The sequence below is a fragment of the Sinocyclocheilus anshuiensis genome, unplaced genomic scaffold, assembly GCF_001515605.1.
Source record: "Sinocyclocheilus anshuiensis isolate Anshui unplaced genomic scaffold, SAMN03320099.WGS_v1.1 scaffold55, whole genome shotgun sequence".
In the NCBI taxonomy this organism is placed as follows: domain Eukaryota; kingdom Metazoa; phylum Chordata; class Actinopteri; order Cypriniformes; family Cyprinidae; genus Sinocyclocheilus; species Sinocyclocheilus anshuiensis.
In genome coordinates, this window is record NW_015549647.1 from 286,746 (window position 1) to 304,755 (window position 18,010).

Sequence of the window (18,010 nt, forward strand, 5' to 3'; positions counted from 1 at the left end):
AAACTTTGATGCTTGTTATCTCATAATTAGATTTTGAGACTTTAGCCTGGATTTCACAGACAGGGTCACAAATATAAAATAAAAACATTATCAAACTAAAATATAGTGAGAAAAAAAATCTGACATATTTGACCGCCACGCGGGCAGCACCAAAGGGTTAAAAATCAAGGTTCTTTTGTGGCATTGATGGCTCCAAGAACCTTTAACATCCTTGTAACCTTTCCATTAAACAATATTTTTTATAGTAGAAAAAGTTTCTTTAGATTATTAAAATGATTTTCACACTAAGAAAAAAAATTGTTCTTTTAAGAACTGTTCACTGAAAGTTTTTTTCAGAGGAACCCAAAATGGTTCTTCTATGGCATCACTGCAAAAAAACAAAAAAACTTTTGGAACACTTATTATTGTGTTGAAAGGTTCTTTGTGGAATCATAGATGCCAATAAAGAACCTTTATTTTTAACCTACTTGAGAGCTTTGGGATGTAAACTGTTTAAGAAATGAATTTATTTTGTCTCTTTCTTTAATTATAACAATTAAACGTGGGTCAAAAAAGACGAAAAAGGGTTTAAGCATAAAAACAATAAGTGTAATACTGCTTTAAATTGTTGTTGTTTTTCCCAAAAAAATGTAAAAGTTTTCCATTTAATTTAATTACAATTTTGTTTTTGTTTTTCTGAGCAAAAAATAAATATCATACATTTTTCCCCTGATTTACAGAAGAGACCCACTAAAATGTCATTCAGTGTAACAATCTTGTCAGGCATATTTACAACAAAAATCAATTTATGACATATTAAAAGACTACTTTCACCCCTAAATACTAATTAGTTGTAATTTTACATTTTTTAAATTTGCCACTATCCTAGGTTTGCCCAGTTGTCAGTAAGAACTTACTCATTTAAAACACAATACAATTTAATATGCTCCCTTATTCTTTTATATATTTTAATATGTACACGTCAGAATAAGCATGTTGTTCGAATTTTTACATAAATATTGTGTTACACTGAATGACAATGTAACATTATTTCAACCAAATTTTGACATTTTATCCTCCAAAAACTTATTTGAAACCTTAAAAGTAGACACTTTACTTACATTTAATGTGCTTTCTATGAACATAAAATCACTTTTGTAAATTTCTTTTGATGCGGACATCTTAACGTCTTTGACCCATGTACATTCAAAGACTTTAATCATGTCCATACCTTCCACGGACCACAGCACGGGGAAGTCGTAGCAGTTAGATGTGGAAGAGGAATCTGTGAAGCAGGCCCTCCACAGACTGGACCAGTACCAGCCCACTTTTATGACGTTGCTCCCACCTTGCCCTCCGATAGAGGAGATCTTCCAGCACTCCATGGCCATGGAGCAGGCGACAAAGATCCAGCCCAGAACCGCTAACAGGAAGCCCCAGATCTGCTCAGCACGGATCTTCATCTTTGCTCTGGTTAACACTCTTTTCACTGCTTCCAAGTTATCTAAACCACCTACCTCACACTTTGTTATTATTTTGTAGTCTTTCTTTTTTATCAAAACGTCGTCACTTCCAGCATCTCTTTCTCTGTTTTTTGCAGCATCAACATGTCAGTTCATGATCCGTTAAACTGTTTCTTCCTAAGACTCTGTTAGCCTGCTCTGCCAAGGACTGGCCACTAAACTCGCTTCTTTTTATGCTGATGTGAATGTATGACTCTCCATGTTCCCATGGGCCTTGTTTTTAAGTTTCTGGAGGACAGAGAGAACGCTTACCTCGGTTCTCAGCTCATATTTCATATATATAAACTTCCCATTGAGGACACACTACATGCAGGCCAGCCGTCTAGTTTTAAACTCCTTATTCGTCATTATTTGCATTTATATTTAATATAACATAGCACAGCACAGCACAGGGCTTTGTGGGAAAAGTACACTTTAGCACACTTTTACAAAGTGTACTTATGTAAATAATATACTTTAAAAGAATATACTTAAGTTCGAACTGAATTTAATGTTTTCAGCACTTAATTGCATGTTAATTGCAATTAAATCCAAATGTATTATAGTGCTTTTTGCCCCATTTAAGTAGGACTAAAGTACGTCTTTATATGTAATTTCATAATTATTTCTATTGTGTTTGAAATATGGTTACTGCCGAAAGTAATGACAGCATTTATGGTCAACTAAAATTAAGTTGGCTTGGTTTTAGCTCGTTTTAACTGGTTTTAGCTGTTTGTTTGTTTTTGCTAAATCGGCTGTTTTTTTTAGCTGTTTTTTAGCTTTTTTGCTAAATCTGTTGGCTTTTTTTTTTTTTTTGCTAAATTGACTGGTTTTAGCTGGATTTTAAGCTGTTTTATTATTATTATTATTATTATTATTGCTAAATCAGCTGGTTTTGGCTGTTTTTTTTAGCTAAACCAACTGGTTTGAGCTGGTATTTAGCTTCTTATCTTTTTGCTAAATCAGCTGGCTTTAACTGGTTTTAGCTGTTTTTTATGAACCAGCTGGTTTCAGCTGTAACATGCAAGCACCATATTATCAACATATTAAATCATGCTTGCAACATGTTTTTTTTTTTGTTTTTTGTTAAATTACCTTGGTTTATTTATTTATTTATTTTTTAGCTAAATCCGCTGGCTTTATCTGGTTTTTAGCCTTTTTTTCTAAATCAAGTGGGTTTTTTTTTTTTTTTTTGTTAAATCAGCTGTTTTTAGCTGGTTTTTCCTAAATCAGTTGGTATTAGCTGTTTTTTGTTTTTGTTTTGTTTTTTGTTAAACCAGCTGGTTTTAGCTGTTTTTTACCTTTTAAAATACTAAATTAAAACTTAACTGTTTCAAACTGAAAACCTTCAGATTTCAAGCTTTTAAAACTACTTCAAACTCTCTGGGTCGGCTTTTTCAAGCCAACTTCAACATTTATCTACAAACTTTTTTATCTAGTTTCTATTGAAACCTGTATGTCTTATATTTAAAATAGGTTTGTAATTGCACATTTGTAATGATGAAGCTGCATTTTAGTAAATATATTAACTTTAAATTAAATATTTAATAACAAACCACAGTTAAATGACACTCTCAGAAATAAAGGTACAAAAGCTGTCACTGGGGCGGTACTTCTTCAAAAGGTACATGTTTGTACCTAATGGGTTCAGTTTGGTACCTTAAAGATACATATTAGTACTTAAAGTGTACATATTAGAACCTAATAGGTACAAAAGTGTACCTTTTGAAAAGGTACCACCCCAGTGACAGCTTTCTTAATTTCTGAGAGTGTATATTCAAGTACTTTACATGTGCTTAGTCAACACATCAAGATAAGTGTACTTCTTTAAAGCACGACAAAAGATTATTAAAACATAATGATTTGAAAAATATACTTAAAGTAAAACTTTTAATGTGACATTATTACAAAGTGCGGTTTTTAAAAGGGTATTTAAGTGTGCTACATGAAAGTATATTCTTTGTAAGTACACTTAGTGGCCCTTTTTTCATTAATGTTTTATCTGCAAGTGCAGTTTAAAAAATATATACTTTTAAAATTTCAAGTACACCATAAGTGTGCATTCAGTACAGTTAAGCGCACTTCTTTTTCACTGGAGGGTGCATAGGTACCGTTCAGGGCCGTTTTCAAAAGGGCCTTTATTTTTCCAGATAATAACCTCAGGGTTCATAGCATTATTAATTTCATAAAAGTGTGTGTGTTCGAGTATGTGCATGTGTGTTCGATTGACTTAATTAAGACAGTGTTATCAGGTGTGTGTGTGTGTGTGTGTGTGTGTGTGTGTGTGTGTGTGTGTGTGTGTGTGGGGTATTGCCCAACAACAATTATAACACCAGTCCCAATTCCGCCGGATAACAGCATCTTTAGTTACGTATGCTGGCGTTATAATAGTGTGTGTGTGTGTGTGTGTGTGTGTGTGTGTGTGTGTGTGTGTGCGGTAATATCCCAGAGCCAGCGTTTGATGTTGCGTTATGAACTTTGGTCAGGTTTAGTAGGTCTTGCTTGCAGTGGTATGGCGATGAACAACTGGGGTATGGCGGGGGAGGCTAGGGTATGGTATGGTATGGCATTTCATCTGATGAAGCCAGGACTGGAATTTGAATTTCACCTTTGTTTGCTGAAAGAGTCTCAGCCATTGTCTGAATGTCTCTTTAGAAATAGTGCCTCACCTCTTACTAAGACTCTTTATCTTCAGTGGCAGGGATAGTAAGAGATGTCCTTTCTTGTTTGTCTAAAACAAGACCATGATGCCCTCTGCTGGCCATTTTTTACATTCAGTCACTCCTGATGAAGGTCGAGTTGTTTAATTTGTAGTACTTGCTACATTTGAAATTTGAACAAATCTGTAAGCCCAAGTATTCAGATTTGGTGCATAAATTCTCCTTCACTATTTCTAGTACAGACATGAATGATACCTCAAATTTTACGTAGCCTTGAGTGAGGAAGCTGTATCATTTCTTTTCGATGAAATCAAACAGAAAAACTGGTGAAAATCCCATAAACTTGAATTGAAGAAGTGACCCAGCCATGTCTTAAGATCAGAATATAACAGAAACTTAGTAAGCAACCATCCAGTAACGCCCACATAGTAAATTGCTAACTGCAATTTTAAAAGATGTGGAGAAAAGATTTTCACAAAACCTGTGAAGAACATGTCCAGGTCACATTTAACCCCCAAATCAAAAGAATAAAAAGAAAATCATTAATTATGGAGTATAAAGGAAATGAAACCTTTGCAGGACCATTACAGTCTACTGGTTAGTTCTAAAAAGTCTAAAAAGTCAAAGTCTATAGTGAGCAAATAAAATTATTTGCTTAAATTAAAATAAAATAATAGAATAAAATTGAATAATTAAATACACACACACACACACACACACATATATATATATATATATATATATATATATATATGAAAACACAACAAAGCCCCTATAGATATAAAATGGTTTGTGTTTTGTTATTTTTTTCCCGTTTTTGAAGTCTCTTATGCTCACCAAGGCAGATTTATCTGTTTAAAAATACAGTAAAACAGTAATATTGTGACATTTTTAAATGTAATTCATTCCTTTGATGCAAATCTTAATTTTTAGCATTCATTACTCCAGTCTTCAGTGTCATGTGATCCTTCAGAAATCAATGCTGATTTGGTGCATTATTATTGTTGCATCCCATATTGTTTTGGGAGGGATGTTATCCTCATTATTATTAACAGTTGTGCTGCTTAGCATTTTTGTGCAAACCGTGATACATTATTTATCATTTATTATTCTTTGATGAACAGAAAGTTCAAAAGAACAGCAATTATTTGAAATAGAAACGTTTGTAACATTATAAATGTCTACACTTTTGATCCATTTAATGCAGTCTTTTTATGGTGTATGTAAATGTTCATTTGTCTGTGGTCTCTGGATTAATACAAATCCCCCAAATTTTGAACCACAGTCCAAGACAAAATGACAATGATGCACTTTATTATGTCATAAAATACTTTAAAACCTTCTTATAAAAAGCACAGAGAAACTGAACACTTGTTTAAGGAAGAATCAAGAAGATTCTGCCAGCCTGCAGTGGCCCACGGAAGCGCTAAAAACCGGGGTCAGAGTCTAGAGTTTCCACTGATCAGGAGGTGAAGAGAGACTCCAGGACCAGAGCAATATGTGAGCTCCGACTCAATTTCCGAATCGAGACAGCTTGTTCCTGTGGTCAGTGGAGCGCAGCTGTTCTCCCTGTCTTCTCTGTCATCGGTTCACCTGACTTCATTCAACGTCCCAAGTGAAGAAATCTGGCAATTCTATCACATTGGCAGACCTGGAAAGCTTGCTTGAGGTCTCTTAGGCAATATGTGTTTTCCTGACAAAAAAATTCTATGTTGCAATATATTGTTTATAGGCATATCTCATCAAAATAATCTCTGAAAATAGAAATCTCTGATTGACTCAGATAGGATATATATTTATAATATATAACATTTACCTCTGTGCAGTCTTCTCAATGCCTCAAATGATGAAAGCAGCCTTAAGCAACGTGATCTCATGTTCTCCATTCAAGGATTTGTTTGATAGTTGGCTTTATACAGTGTATGCTTGTTGGCCTTCACTTGTTATTATTTTCAGTTTTACAGTCAAACATATGCATTCCTCCCAAACTGCCTGCCAGAGAAGCTCTGTTCTGGAGGGTCTTTCTGAGGAGTCTCGGGGTTTCTGCCCATCTTTGTGATCTTGGTTCGTGTTGATATGAAGGACGTGGCGCCGTTGTAGGAGTACTCCCTGTCAGAGAGGAGAATGATTTCAACCCATTACAGCCATTGTTGGTATTGTTAAGTAAAACTATTAAAAACCATTTTGGTGTTTGAAGCTAAAGCTAAAATAAAATAAATATTAGTGAAAAATTTAAACTTGAAAACTTTAAACCTAAAAAAAAACAAACAGAAAAAATAAGTTGAAATAGTATTAAAACTATTTAAAATTAACACTGAAATAAAAACAAATATTAATGTGAAGGAATTTTCCATATTTACGTTTTACAGGTGTTTTGCCTGTATTTTGAATTTTGCTCTTCATTGTGTTGTGTTTTAAGGTTAATGGAAATGTCCATAAAATTACTGGATAATGTCCTGGCAGAAAAATACCAGTACATTTTATATATATAATGATAATATTCAAATAACACTGATTAGACAGCATATTTAAAATGTCTTTTTTTTTACCTTTTTTTTCTATTTATAATGTTTGTCAGTTTTTTGTTTGTTCATTTGTTTGTTTTTCGCCAACCTGCTCTCTGACCATTAGAATTAAAAATATAGTTCCTGGCTTCAGTTTCTTTCCCATGCTCCCGCCAAAACGTCTGTTCTGGGAGTATGTAAGTTTGGTGATCAGGTACGAAATGCCACGAAAAAGCGGATTGCTTTACGGCAGCAGCAAATGAATGTTGAGCTATCCACTGTAATTACGACAGTGACATATTTACCACAGTAAATTCCACTCCCTTAACCGGTGAGGGAATCCAAAGTCACAAAAATACACACAGTTGCTTTAAGAAGAAGTTAAAATTACTTAAATTAAAACTTAAATTACATGGATGAGCCAAATAGGCATTGTTGACATACATGGGCATTCATTTGTTAATATCGGTTGCTGACATGAAAATGACAAATTATATGACCTTAGAAAAATTCAGACTCCTTTAAAACAGGTGACACAGTATGTAAGTGGATAATCTAAGAATCAGACCTGATGCTGAATCCCTCTGTCATGGAAAAGCAAAAGATAAATCCTCCAAGAATGCTGAGAACAGATCCTGCCCAGCCAATGAACAGGGCTGCACCAAGCTCAAATCTAAAAGCAGACAGGCCAAAGACCGGTGTTGGTAAGAAATAGGATGCATACTAGCAATTGCAGCAATGTTACTTACTTCTGTTTCACAAATAAGGGGTCAAAGAACTCTGATGTTATCCGGTGTGCGTAGAGAGAGCAGGCGGTCATAGAGCAGATTCCTGCAGAGAGGACAGGTATATAATTACAGGACACTGTCGTTTGCAAAAGTGATCATTGCAAATGCTTAAAAAAAGAAAAAAAAAGAAACATGACCTAGGTCAGGCGACATTTACCACTGAGAATGAAGTGTAGTCCACACAGACAGGTGATCCTGGCTTTGGTGGTCTCTGATCCCCCTATTTTAGTGCACTTCATGCCCACTAGTGCCAGGATAGCTCCAAAAAATCCCAAACACACAGCTGAGATCATCAGTCCACGACACACCTGGATATAAGCTGCAGGAACAGCAGAAGCCATATACATTTTCTTTTACAATAAGAAAACAGTTTTTTGTTGTTGTTGTTGTTATTTTGATAGCAATTTACATATAAAGAACATTTGATGAAATTATAAAACTTATAAATGTAGAATAATTTATAACATCATGTGTATAATTATAATGTTATTATTATTATAATTGTTTTTATGTAAGGTACTTTCAATTTTATATATGTATATATATATATATATATATATATATATATATATGTAATTATACAGTGAACTCCAAGACAGTCAAAAAATGTTACATTTATTATATTTATTAATTATTAAAATACATTTTGCTGGAAAAATGACATACATGCCAACATATTATGGATTGCTTCATCATTTTCAACCGACAAAAAATCCCAAACACACAGCTGAGATCATCAGTCCACGACACACCTGGATCCCCTGGATAGGAACAGCAGAAGCCATATACATTTTCTTTTACAATAAGAAAACAGTTTTTTGTTGTTGTTGTTGTTATTTTGATAGCAATTTACATATAAAGAACATTTGATGAAATTATAAAACTTATAAATGTAGAATAATTTATAACATCATGTGTATAATTATAATGTTATTATTATTATAATTGTTTTTATGTAAGGTACTTTCAATTTTATATATGTATATATATATATATATATATATATATATATATATATATATATATACAGAATTATACAGTGAACTCCAAGACAGTCAAAAAATGTTACATTTATTATATTTATTAATTATTAAAATACATTTTGCTGGAAAAATGACATACATGCCAACATATTATGGATTGCTTCATCATTTTCAACGTATTACTACTGGGACCAACACAAGTCATTTTTGCACCTTCAGTAATATCTTATTTATGTCATGATGCTACTTTTAAGTGATCAGACTTATCATTTTCATCTGGCAGAAGATCCAAAGCAGTGTGCAAAAAATATAGATTCACATTCACACACCTGAACCACCCAGAATACCTTAATAACCACATAGCAACATGCTAACAACCACTAAAAAAAACCTTAGCAACACCCTACACTCTTAAAAATAAAGGTGCTTCAAAAGGTTCTTCAAGCGATGCCATAGAAGAACCATTTTTGATTCCACAAAGAATCATTCAGTCAAAGGTTCTTTAAAGAACCATCTCTTTCTTACCTTTTTATAATCGGAAGAACCTTCTTTCACCACAAAGAACCTTTTGTCAAACAGAAAGGTTCTTCAGATGTTAAAGGTTCTTTATGGAACCATTTAGACAAAAAGGTTCTTCTATGGCATCGTGAATCACCTTTATTTTTAAGAGTGTAGCATTTTTTTCACTGGTACGAAGTGCAAATTTAGTTCTATTTGGAATTCTGTTTAATGCTGCTAATAGTGCATAGTACCTTTAAATGAATGTAGCATCTTCCATTAAACTCTCTAGTTAACTGGCAGGGAGGTCACACCACAAATATGTATGGCCATGTAGAGACATGACAATTATACATTAAAATTATTCAATGCATCATTCACCTGTTTAAACTGCTTTTGCACGGCACCCTGAGGGAACAAGTTTTCTGTGTCTCTGCATTCCTTAAATCTTCCTTCTGTTTGTGGGTGAGTCATTCAGACATAATTAAATCAGTGCATGGTTATTAAACCCTATTTTCCTACTTGTTGTAATAAATCAGGGAAATAGAGTTTGAGAATCATTTTGCATCTCTTTTAGCACTAAAATAGTGACTTGGTTCTTCATTGCATTCTCAAACTGGTGTCAGAATGCATCAAGTGCAACTTTATCACAATGAACTCCCTGTTTAAATGTTCAAGTGATCGGTTTGGCTTCGGTTTGTGTTGTGGAAGCTTCTGCCAAAACAGCATTAGGGCAATCCAACACCATGCTACTCTGTTTCCGAACAATTAGACAGCTGCACTTTCTGGAGGTAGGAAAAAGGACCTACAAAAGATCAGCAATTCTCATAAACACACACACACACTCAGACCATTTACTCAGACAAGAAACAAAAAGTCAACAAATGTTTGAAAAAAGCAATAAAGTACCATCCAGTGCAAGCATAGAAGGAAAGTCCTTGCAGTTGGAGACTCCGGTTGAATCCGTAACGCACGTCTTCCAGAGATTGGACCAAAAGGTTGCCGTGGTGATGACTGTCCCGTCCACTGAGGACACTTTCCAGTAGTCAGTCGGGAGCGTGGAGGAGATCAGAATCCATCCGCATATGGTGAGAAGGAAGGCAATGATCTCTGTTGCCATATTGCCCATTTTCCCACGTTCTGTTAAAGTGAAATGCAGACAAAAGTCCCGTTTAAGGCAGGAACGAATAATTTGGTAAGGGGTGCTCAGTCTGGACTGAATTGTCTGTTGATGGGTCTCCCACCTCAAAGTTGCTTTATATTCAGCAGGGAGGGCTCTGGCTACTAATCTTTTCAACAGCTGACCAATAGCCTTTTGTTTTCACATTAACTACACCACACACACTCGTATACGCACCCACCCAAACATCACTCTGCAAGAATCATTTTGAGTGAGTCGGCAAAGATGCTGGAGGTCAGGAGGTGAGTACTTTAAAGATGGCTGTTATTGGAAGGGCCTGAAAAGCCAACGCCTCAAGCAGATATTGGTGAAAAATGCTCAGAGTCTGATGTGCGAGATGTCATTTTGCATATAGGATTCCTTTGGACCAGTGTTATTTTTGGTATCGCTGGGATACTATGTTAGTTTTTATTCATATTTTGAATTTATTCATTTATATTTTTACAGTTGTTATTCATTTTATATTTTATGTTTTCATTTTCATTTTAGTTGAAATATTTGTCATTTTTTTGTGCATGTGTTTCTCATCAGTATTTATTTATTTATTTTTGCATATGGGATTCATTTGGACCAGTGTTACATTTTAGTATCGTATAGTATTGATCAATATTTTTTGTGTTTCTCAACAGTTTTTTGTTTGTTTGAGGGTTTATTTATTTAGTTAGTTAGTTTTTGATCAATATTTTGAATTACCTTTTATTTGTATATTTTAATTTTAAGTTTAGTCAAATTTTTAGCTTTGTGTGTGTGTGTGTGTGTGTGTGTGTGTGTGTGTGTGTGTGTTTGGCATTTTTATTAGTATTGATCAACATTTTTTGTGTTTCTCAACATTTTTTTTAGTTTGAGGGTTTATTTATTTATTTAGTTTTTGATCAATATTTTGAATTACCTTTTATTTTTATATTTTAATTTTAAGTTTAGTCAAATTTTTAGCTTTGTGTGTGTGTGTGTGTGTGTGTGTGTGTGTGTGTGTGTGTGTGTGTGTGGCATTTTTATTAGTTTTAGTTTTTTGTCATTTAGCTTAAAGGATTCGTTTGGTGTTATTTTTAGTATCATTGGGATGCTATTATAGTTTTTATTAATATTTTGAATTAGTTTTAATTTTTATATTTTATGTTTTCATTTTAATTTGAGTGAAAGATAAATTATATAATATAATAATATCAATTTTATTTATATATTATTATTTCATTAATTTATATTTCAGTTTTAGTTTTAGTTATTTTAATATATCAAGTTAAACTATGAAAAAAATCTGAAATTATAGTTTGGGATGAAATGTTTATAAATGTTATTTACTTTATTTCAAAAGGTTTTTTAAGTCAAAGTTTTATTTATTTATTCATTTATTTCGTTTATTTTTATTTAACGATAATAACGATAATAATTGGACGAGGTTGAGATTCTAATCTGAAGTTTTGTTGCCATCTAGAGGTAAGAATTTGGGTAGACCGTAGCTCCTTTTTCATATGATGATTCTTTAAAGGGATAGTTCACCCAAAAATGAAAATTCTGTCATCATTTCCTCACCCTCATATCGTTCCAAACCTGTATGAGTTGCTTTCTTATGTTGAACACAAAAGAAGATATTTTGAAGATTGCTGGTAATCAAACAGTTGGTGGTTGCCATTGACTTCCATAGTAGGAAAAAAAAATACTATGGAAGTCAATGGCAACCACCAACTGTTTGATTACCAGCAATCTTCAAAATATCTTCTTTTGTGTTCAACATAAGAAAGCAACTCATACAGGTTTGGAACGACATGAGGGTGAGTAAATGATGACAGAATTTTTTATTTTTGGGTGAACTATCCCTTTAACCATCAAAAAAAGTATGTAATAATATATAAGCATCAGGTTTTGACTTAACACTCCTATTCATGTTTGTGCATTTGTCCTAACAAAAGTATGTTTTGTACTATAGTTTGCACATAGAGTGCCTCAAGAACTGGAGAGTGTGAGAGTGCATGTAAAATATCCTCACTGTCTAGAATTTCAGACATGCTTCTGGTGTGCTCACTTCACCTTGAGCTTAAAATAACAGATCTTCACTTTAGTAAAATGTCACCGGTGATAAAAAAAAAAAAAAAGACATATTTGTCAAGAATAATTAAAGGGTAAATGTTTTTGTATGAGTTCGAGTGCATGTTTGTGTAACCAGGAGGCACCAGTTAGAGAAGGTCAGATGGGTCTTCCTGCCTGTTCTCAGTCTCAGATCCTGTTAATGGTTTCCCTCCGTCCCCCCAGAGGGAGTTACAAAACATAACCTGACCTGACCAAAACATGAGGCTTCTTCAGTCAACAGCTGCTCGCCTCAGCCAAGAACACATAAATTACAATTATGTAATGTTTCAGGTAGTATCAGTTACATTGATAATTTAATTTAATAACTTATTTATTAGGCCAATATAACAACAATGTCATATCAGGTCCATATCAGGACCATAATGAAACCTATACAAAATCAATAGGCTACAAAAATAAACCAACTAGATTATTTACATGTTCTAAAGAAACTGTGAATTTTCACAAAAGTTGGTAACTTTTAAGTTAGGGTGTTGTTGGGATGTTTCTATGTAGATTCTGGGTTAAAAAAAAAAAAATAGTACAGATGAGTTGTCGATTTTTTATAAATTCATACGATGTGATTCATACAGGAATGTACAATAAAAAAAAAAATAAAATAAAAAAATATATATATATACGTTTTTTTTTTTTTTTTTGAAGGTCCACCCCTAAACCTAATTGTCAATGGGACGTAAGCAGATCGTACAAAAACATACAAATGTGATTGCATAAATTAGCCACCAAAATCGCCAAAACATAAAATAGTTACGAACTGCCATGAGAGTGAGTTGGCCCTCAGGTTTATCTGCTCAGAAAAAAGTGCCAAACTGAAGCACAAAAGACGTAAAACAACTTAGCAATGACTTTAAATTTATTATTATTTTTTTTTTTTCAAATTTATATGTGGTTGCTATTAGTGGTAGTGGCTTACTGGCCAAAAACAATAAAGCTTGGTATCGGGTCAAAAGACATGAGTCTCTTTTTAATGTAAACCTATGACACTGATCTATTATATAGATCAGTGGTCTATGACAACGTGCATAAATTAGCCACCAAAATCGCCAAAACATAAAATAGTTACGAATTGCCATGAGAGTGAGTTGGCCCTCAGGTTTATCTGCTCAGAAAAAATTGCCAAACTGAAGCACAAAAGACGTAAAACAACTTAGCAATGACTTTAAATTTATTTATTTATTTATTTTTTCAAATTTATATGTGGTTGCTATTAGTGGTAGTGGCTTACTGGCCAAAAACAATAAAGCTTGGTATCGGGTCAAAAGACATGAGTCTCTTTTTAATGTAAACCTATGACACTGATCTATTATATAGATCAGTGGTCTATGACAACGAAAACTACTAAATAAAAAAAATTCCTAATAACTTTTGTTCCACTAAACATGTTATAGAGACTCTTATGCCAGTGGGGATGGACGACTCAAAACAGCCTGTAATTGTTTTGCAGGTGAGCTGTTGCTGAGTGATACAAGGTCAGCGAGAACGTCAAACTAAATATCTGCCACCATAGCAACCACAGATTCCCTCAAGGAGATCCCTGTGCTGAGGCGCATTAAACACGTGTATCACCTCCAACATGCAATTATATTGTTGCAAATTGCATTTGTGAAATTAATCTTGCCATATGAAAGGGAGAAAGTGGCAGTTTTATAATTGCAGAATCATTCAGATGAGGCAGATTGAAGCATGCTGACTGAGGTATGCAGTTATTCATCTTTAGGAAGCGTAAAGGTCACAAACCTCACATCACCATGACTAAAGATTTTGACTTCTTTGATAAATACGAAAGACTTAAATGAGTCACACAAAAGCTAGTTTATATTTGCATGCAAGACTAACTAAGGTTTAACTAAGGTTAACTAAGGTTAAAAGATTTACCTGTTTATGACAGAACTCCATGATGACATTCCCGGGAAATTTGACTGAAAAAATAAACGTGACTGTATATGCTTATTATGTGCAATGCAGCTACTGTATTTACACCACATAAATTTGAAGCATATCATTTGGGATGCTCAGACAGAGCTAAGGTTAAAGGAATAGTTCACCCAAAAAGGAAAATTTGATGAAAATGTACTCACCCTCAGGCCTCAGTTTGTTTCTTTATCAGAGCAGATTTGTAGAAATTTTACATTACATCACTTGCTCACCAATGGATCCTCTGCAGTGAATGGGTGCCGTCAGAATGAGAGTCCAAACAGCTGATAAAAACATCACAATAATCCACAAGTAATCCACACGAGTCCAGTCCATCAATTAACAACTTGAGAAGCAAAAAGCTGCATGTTAAGAAACAAATCCATCATAAGGGGGGTTTAAACTGTCGCTAATCCATAATAACGCTTCCTCCAGTGATAAAGTCCATCCCCAGTTGTCCTCTAAAATCAAAATCCACCAGCATATTTTTTTTAGAACTGTTTTGGACTGTTTTCACTTGTAAACGGTGCTTGATCTGTGCATATTTCTCTCCTGATTCAGACAAGACCACTTTTTCACTTAAGAAAGGATTCATTATTACAGAGGACTCACATTTTAGCAAGAGTTTGAAGTTAAAAATGTCTTAATGATGGAATTGTTTCTTACAAACACGCAGCTTTTCACTTCACAAGTTGTTAATTGATGGACTGGAGTGGTGTGGATTACTTGTGGATTATTGTCATGTTTTTATCAGCTGTTTGGACTCTCATTCTGACGGCACCCATTCACTGCAGAGGATCCATTGGTGAACAAGTGATTTAAAGCTAAATTTCTTGAAATATGTTGTACAAACTCATCTATGGATGGCCTGAGGGTGAGTAAATTTTCAGCAAATATTCATTTTTGCATGAACTGTGCCTTTAACAGTTGGCCTCTTTCAGTGTTACACAGCGATACGGGGGAAAATGGGCCCTGTTTTAGAATATAAATTATGGCTCTAATTTTCTTATGTAACCTAGAATAAAACATTTGCATGTGAGAACAGTAAGGAATCCACAAGCTTGCTGTGTTTTTAAACACTGGTATGAACATTTGATTTCCAACTGACCACAAATTCCCAGAATTAAGATAATCAACAGATTCTATTATAACCGAAATGCCGCTGATCCATGTTTTATTGCTTTTTTTTTCTGGGTCAGTTTTCCAGCAGAAATATGTAATCCCTTACTGGAGCTTGGCCTCTGGTGTAAAGTTCACATTTAAGATGTTCACATTTCACATTTAAGCAAAGTAATAATGACTCAACAGTCAGGATTTCTTTGCAATACAGAACATTGCGTGGAAGTCAATCATTCCTGATATACAGCTGTGACTCCTTGCAGATTATGTTCGGCTGATTCTTGGAGGCTACAGAAAAGGGCTTCCCTTCTCACGTGTGTGTGTGTGTGTGTGTGTGTGTGTGTGTGTGTGTGTGTGTGTGTGTTTGTCAGCATTACCTTTATCAGTGTAGCGGCCACCTGCTCTGTCTCATTGTGGGTCTCTCATCTTCTGCTCTTTCAGTGCTTTATCTGTATCGGAAATCCAAGAAAGAGTGACAGACAGAGGAAGGAAGAGAGAGAATAAACATACAGTGCATGTTGCAGTACATGTTTCTCACAGAGGAATGAGATGCGTGATTGGGCTAAAATGTAATTCTCTCAGGACATATTTAAAATTCACTCAAAAATGAAAATTCTTTCAGTGAATAAATCATCCTTTTGAAGTCTTTAATGAATCACTTGACTGAGTTCACATAGAAATGTTTTTATTTTAAAGACTAGACTACATTTTGGTCTGTTCGTTTTATGATACTTTAATGGTGCCCACAGTCCCCATTTATTGTAATTGTATGGAAAACAACAACCAACATTATTCATAATGTGTCCATTTATGTTTAACGGGAAAAAAGCCATATGGGTTTGGAACAACAGGAATAAGTCAATTTAATTTTGAATCATTCAATATAGCCTATTTGAAAAGAAAGATTTGTTTTGTGTTGCTTTTTTGTTTTTCTCTTTTTAGACAATCTAATTAAAGATGATTGCTTCCAGCACACTGCATGAGTGGGTTGTGTATGCAGAGCTAATAAAGAACAGATGGTAGACAAGAAGCCTCCTCACCCAAAAGTACGAGGCACAATTACACAATCAAAGCTACAAATGTGCATCTCTTTCTCTCATGTGTCAGAATAGTCGATCAGAATCTTATTGCTTTAAAGAGTAATAACATAAAGTTGCATCCTTCACTTCTTCAGCAATTCCACCTCAAAGCAATTTTCTGTAAATTTGCTGTTTCATCCTTTTACTGTTGCTCACAAGCAAATCCTACTATGGTGAAGCGTTTGCTCATTAATATTAATTAATCGACGTGACGTTGCCTCAATTGGCCTAACCGATTGGCTGCATAGGCGAAGCTGGCACATAAGAGCGCTCCTTAATATTAATTAGGCCATTTGACGCAACACTCAAAGAGGGTTACCAAGCAACGTAAGCATGCCCTAATTAATATTCATAAGATAAGTCTTCACCATAGTAAGGTTCGCAATTTCGTCAGCTTGATCTGAGGTGTGTATGAAGGATGTAAACGTCCTGCCTATGAGCCAATCACGTGTGACCCAAGGATTGTCGAGCCAATGGCTGATCAGACAGGCGCGCTCGCAGTAGGAAATGAAGGGTTTACCTCCGCCTGTACTTACTCGACGACAACATGTGAGTGTTAGAAAGTTACACAACAGTTTATAAGGTAGATGTGTCGCACTGTTCGCAGGTTATGCGTGGGGTCCCAGTGTCCGGCTGAACTGCAGGGAGGATGGCGATCGATATGGAGCCGATAAAGAAAGATGCGAAGAGCAACCCGTCCGCCACGGCTAATCTCTTCTCACAGATATTTTTCTGGTAAGTTTTTATGCCTCTAAGTTATACAGGAGAAAGAGATGGGCCATTTTATGTGTTTTCCCTCTGAAATTAACAGCCTGTATGAAAGAATTTAAGCTTTGTGACTTTCGTTCCCTTATGTGTACATTTTCTGACACTAAAGACATTATTAGTTCAACCTTCTTTATTCAGAGGATTTTAGGTGTCTTTCCATCAGTTGTGTATCTGATCCAGTGCTTTGTTACACGGGGAAAGCTGGTCCTGTTCACCACCCACTTCTTTTCCTTCCAGTATTTTTTCCCGGTGTTCACTCTAATAGCTTTCATGTACCGGAATAGCCATGTGGGTTAATGACGAAAGAGGGTCTGACATGATAAAAACGTTCTTAGAACGTTTCATACATTTCTGAAAAAAGTGACTCCTTATTTAATCATATTTGAATTTAATCTTCAGTCTTCATTTTAATTATTTATTGTAATTCTTAAAAAGAATTGAGCTTAATCATTATCTTTATAACGTTTAAAAAAAAAAAAAAAAATTATTTTTTTTCAAAAGAAGGTTTTTTTAAGGGGATTACTCTGTTTGACATAAGCAAATCATGGGTTTCATTAAAAATAAACTTCTTATTTTTTGAAAATGTAATAACATTTTTTTTTTTGTCACGGGACAAAAAGAATAGCTCTTGCTTTTTTGGTTACACCACACTGACTTTGATTTGAAGGGTAAAAGTTTTAGAAAAAATGTTTATTATAAAGCAAAAAAAAAAAAAAGTCAGTTTTCTATGCCAAACAAGCCTTTTTTTCAGGAATTTCTATCTTTTAATGGGATTTTTTTTTCATACAATCGCTGAACAATTACACCACCTGGTAGCCATTTTTACTTTACTTTACTTTTACTTTTAGTAATTTAGCAGACGCTTTTATCCAAAGCGACTTACAAATAAGAAAAAGTAATTAAAACTAAAAGCTAAAACTCTATAAATACTATATATATATATATATATAT

General features: G+C 34.2%; 3 protein-coding genes across 4 annotated transcripts in view; 1 reads left to right on the top strand and 2 right to left on the bottom strand.

The window, feature by feature from the left end:
• Window positions 1–1,442, bottom strand: part of cldn10e (claudin 10e) — an 8,393-nt gene extending 6,951 nt beyond the window's left edge. Inside the window, exon 1 of the mRNA XM_016449348.1 lies at window positions 1,211–1,442. Within this exon, the coding sequence (XP_016304834.1) occupies window positions 1,211–1,442 (232 nt within the window). The remainder of the gene's footprint in view (window positions 1–1,210) is intronic.
• Window positions 1,443–5,561: 4,119 nt separating this feature from the next.
• cldn10a (claudin 10a) lies at window positions 5,562–16,881 on the bottom strand. 2 transcript variants are annotated; one of them, XM_016449080.1, is made up of 8 exons: window positions 16,828–16,881; window positions 15,590–15,661; window positions 9,824–10,054; window positions 7,591–7,752; window positions 7,395–7,476; window positions 7,214–7,318; window positions 5,958–6,250; window positions 5,562–5,834 (listed from the first exon to the last, which is right to left on the bottom strand). In XM_016449080.1, exons 3-7 carry the CDS (start codon window positions 10,041–10,043, stop codon window positions 6,106–6,108), a joined length of 714 nt encoding a protein of 237 aa, XP_016304566.1. In that variant the 5' UTR covers window positions 10,044–10,054; window positions 15,590–15,661; window positions 16,828–16,881; the 3' UTR covers window positions 5,562–5,834; window positions 5,958–6,105. The 2 variants fall into 2 exon arrangements, with proteins under 2 accessions (XP_016304566.1, XP_016304567.1); XM_016449081.1 differs by lacking the exon at window positions 16,828–16,881 and adding an exon at window positions 16,253–16,312.
• abcc4 (ATP binding cassette subfamily C member 4 (PEL blood group)) overlaps window positions 16,848–18,010 on the top strand; it is a 34,532-nt gene continuing 33,369 nt past the window's right edge. The window contains 1 exon segment of the mRNA XM_016449079.1: window positions 16,848–17,026. Within this exon segment, the coding sequence (XP_016304565.1) occupies window positions 16,941–17,026 (86 nt within the window). The 5' untranslated portion in view covers window positions 16,848–16,940.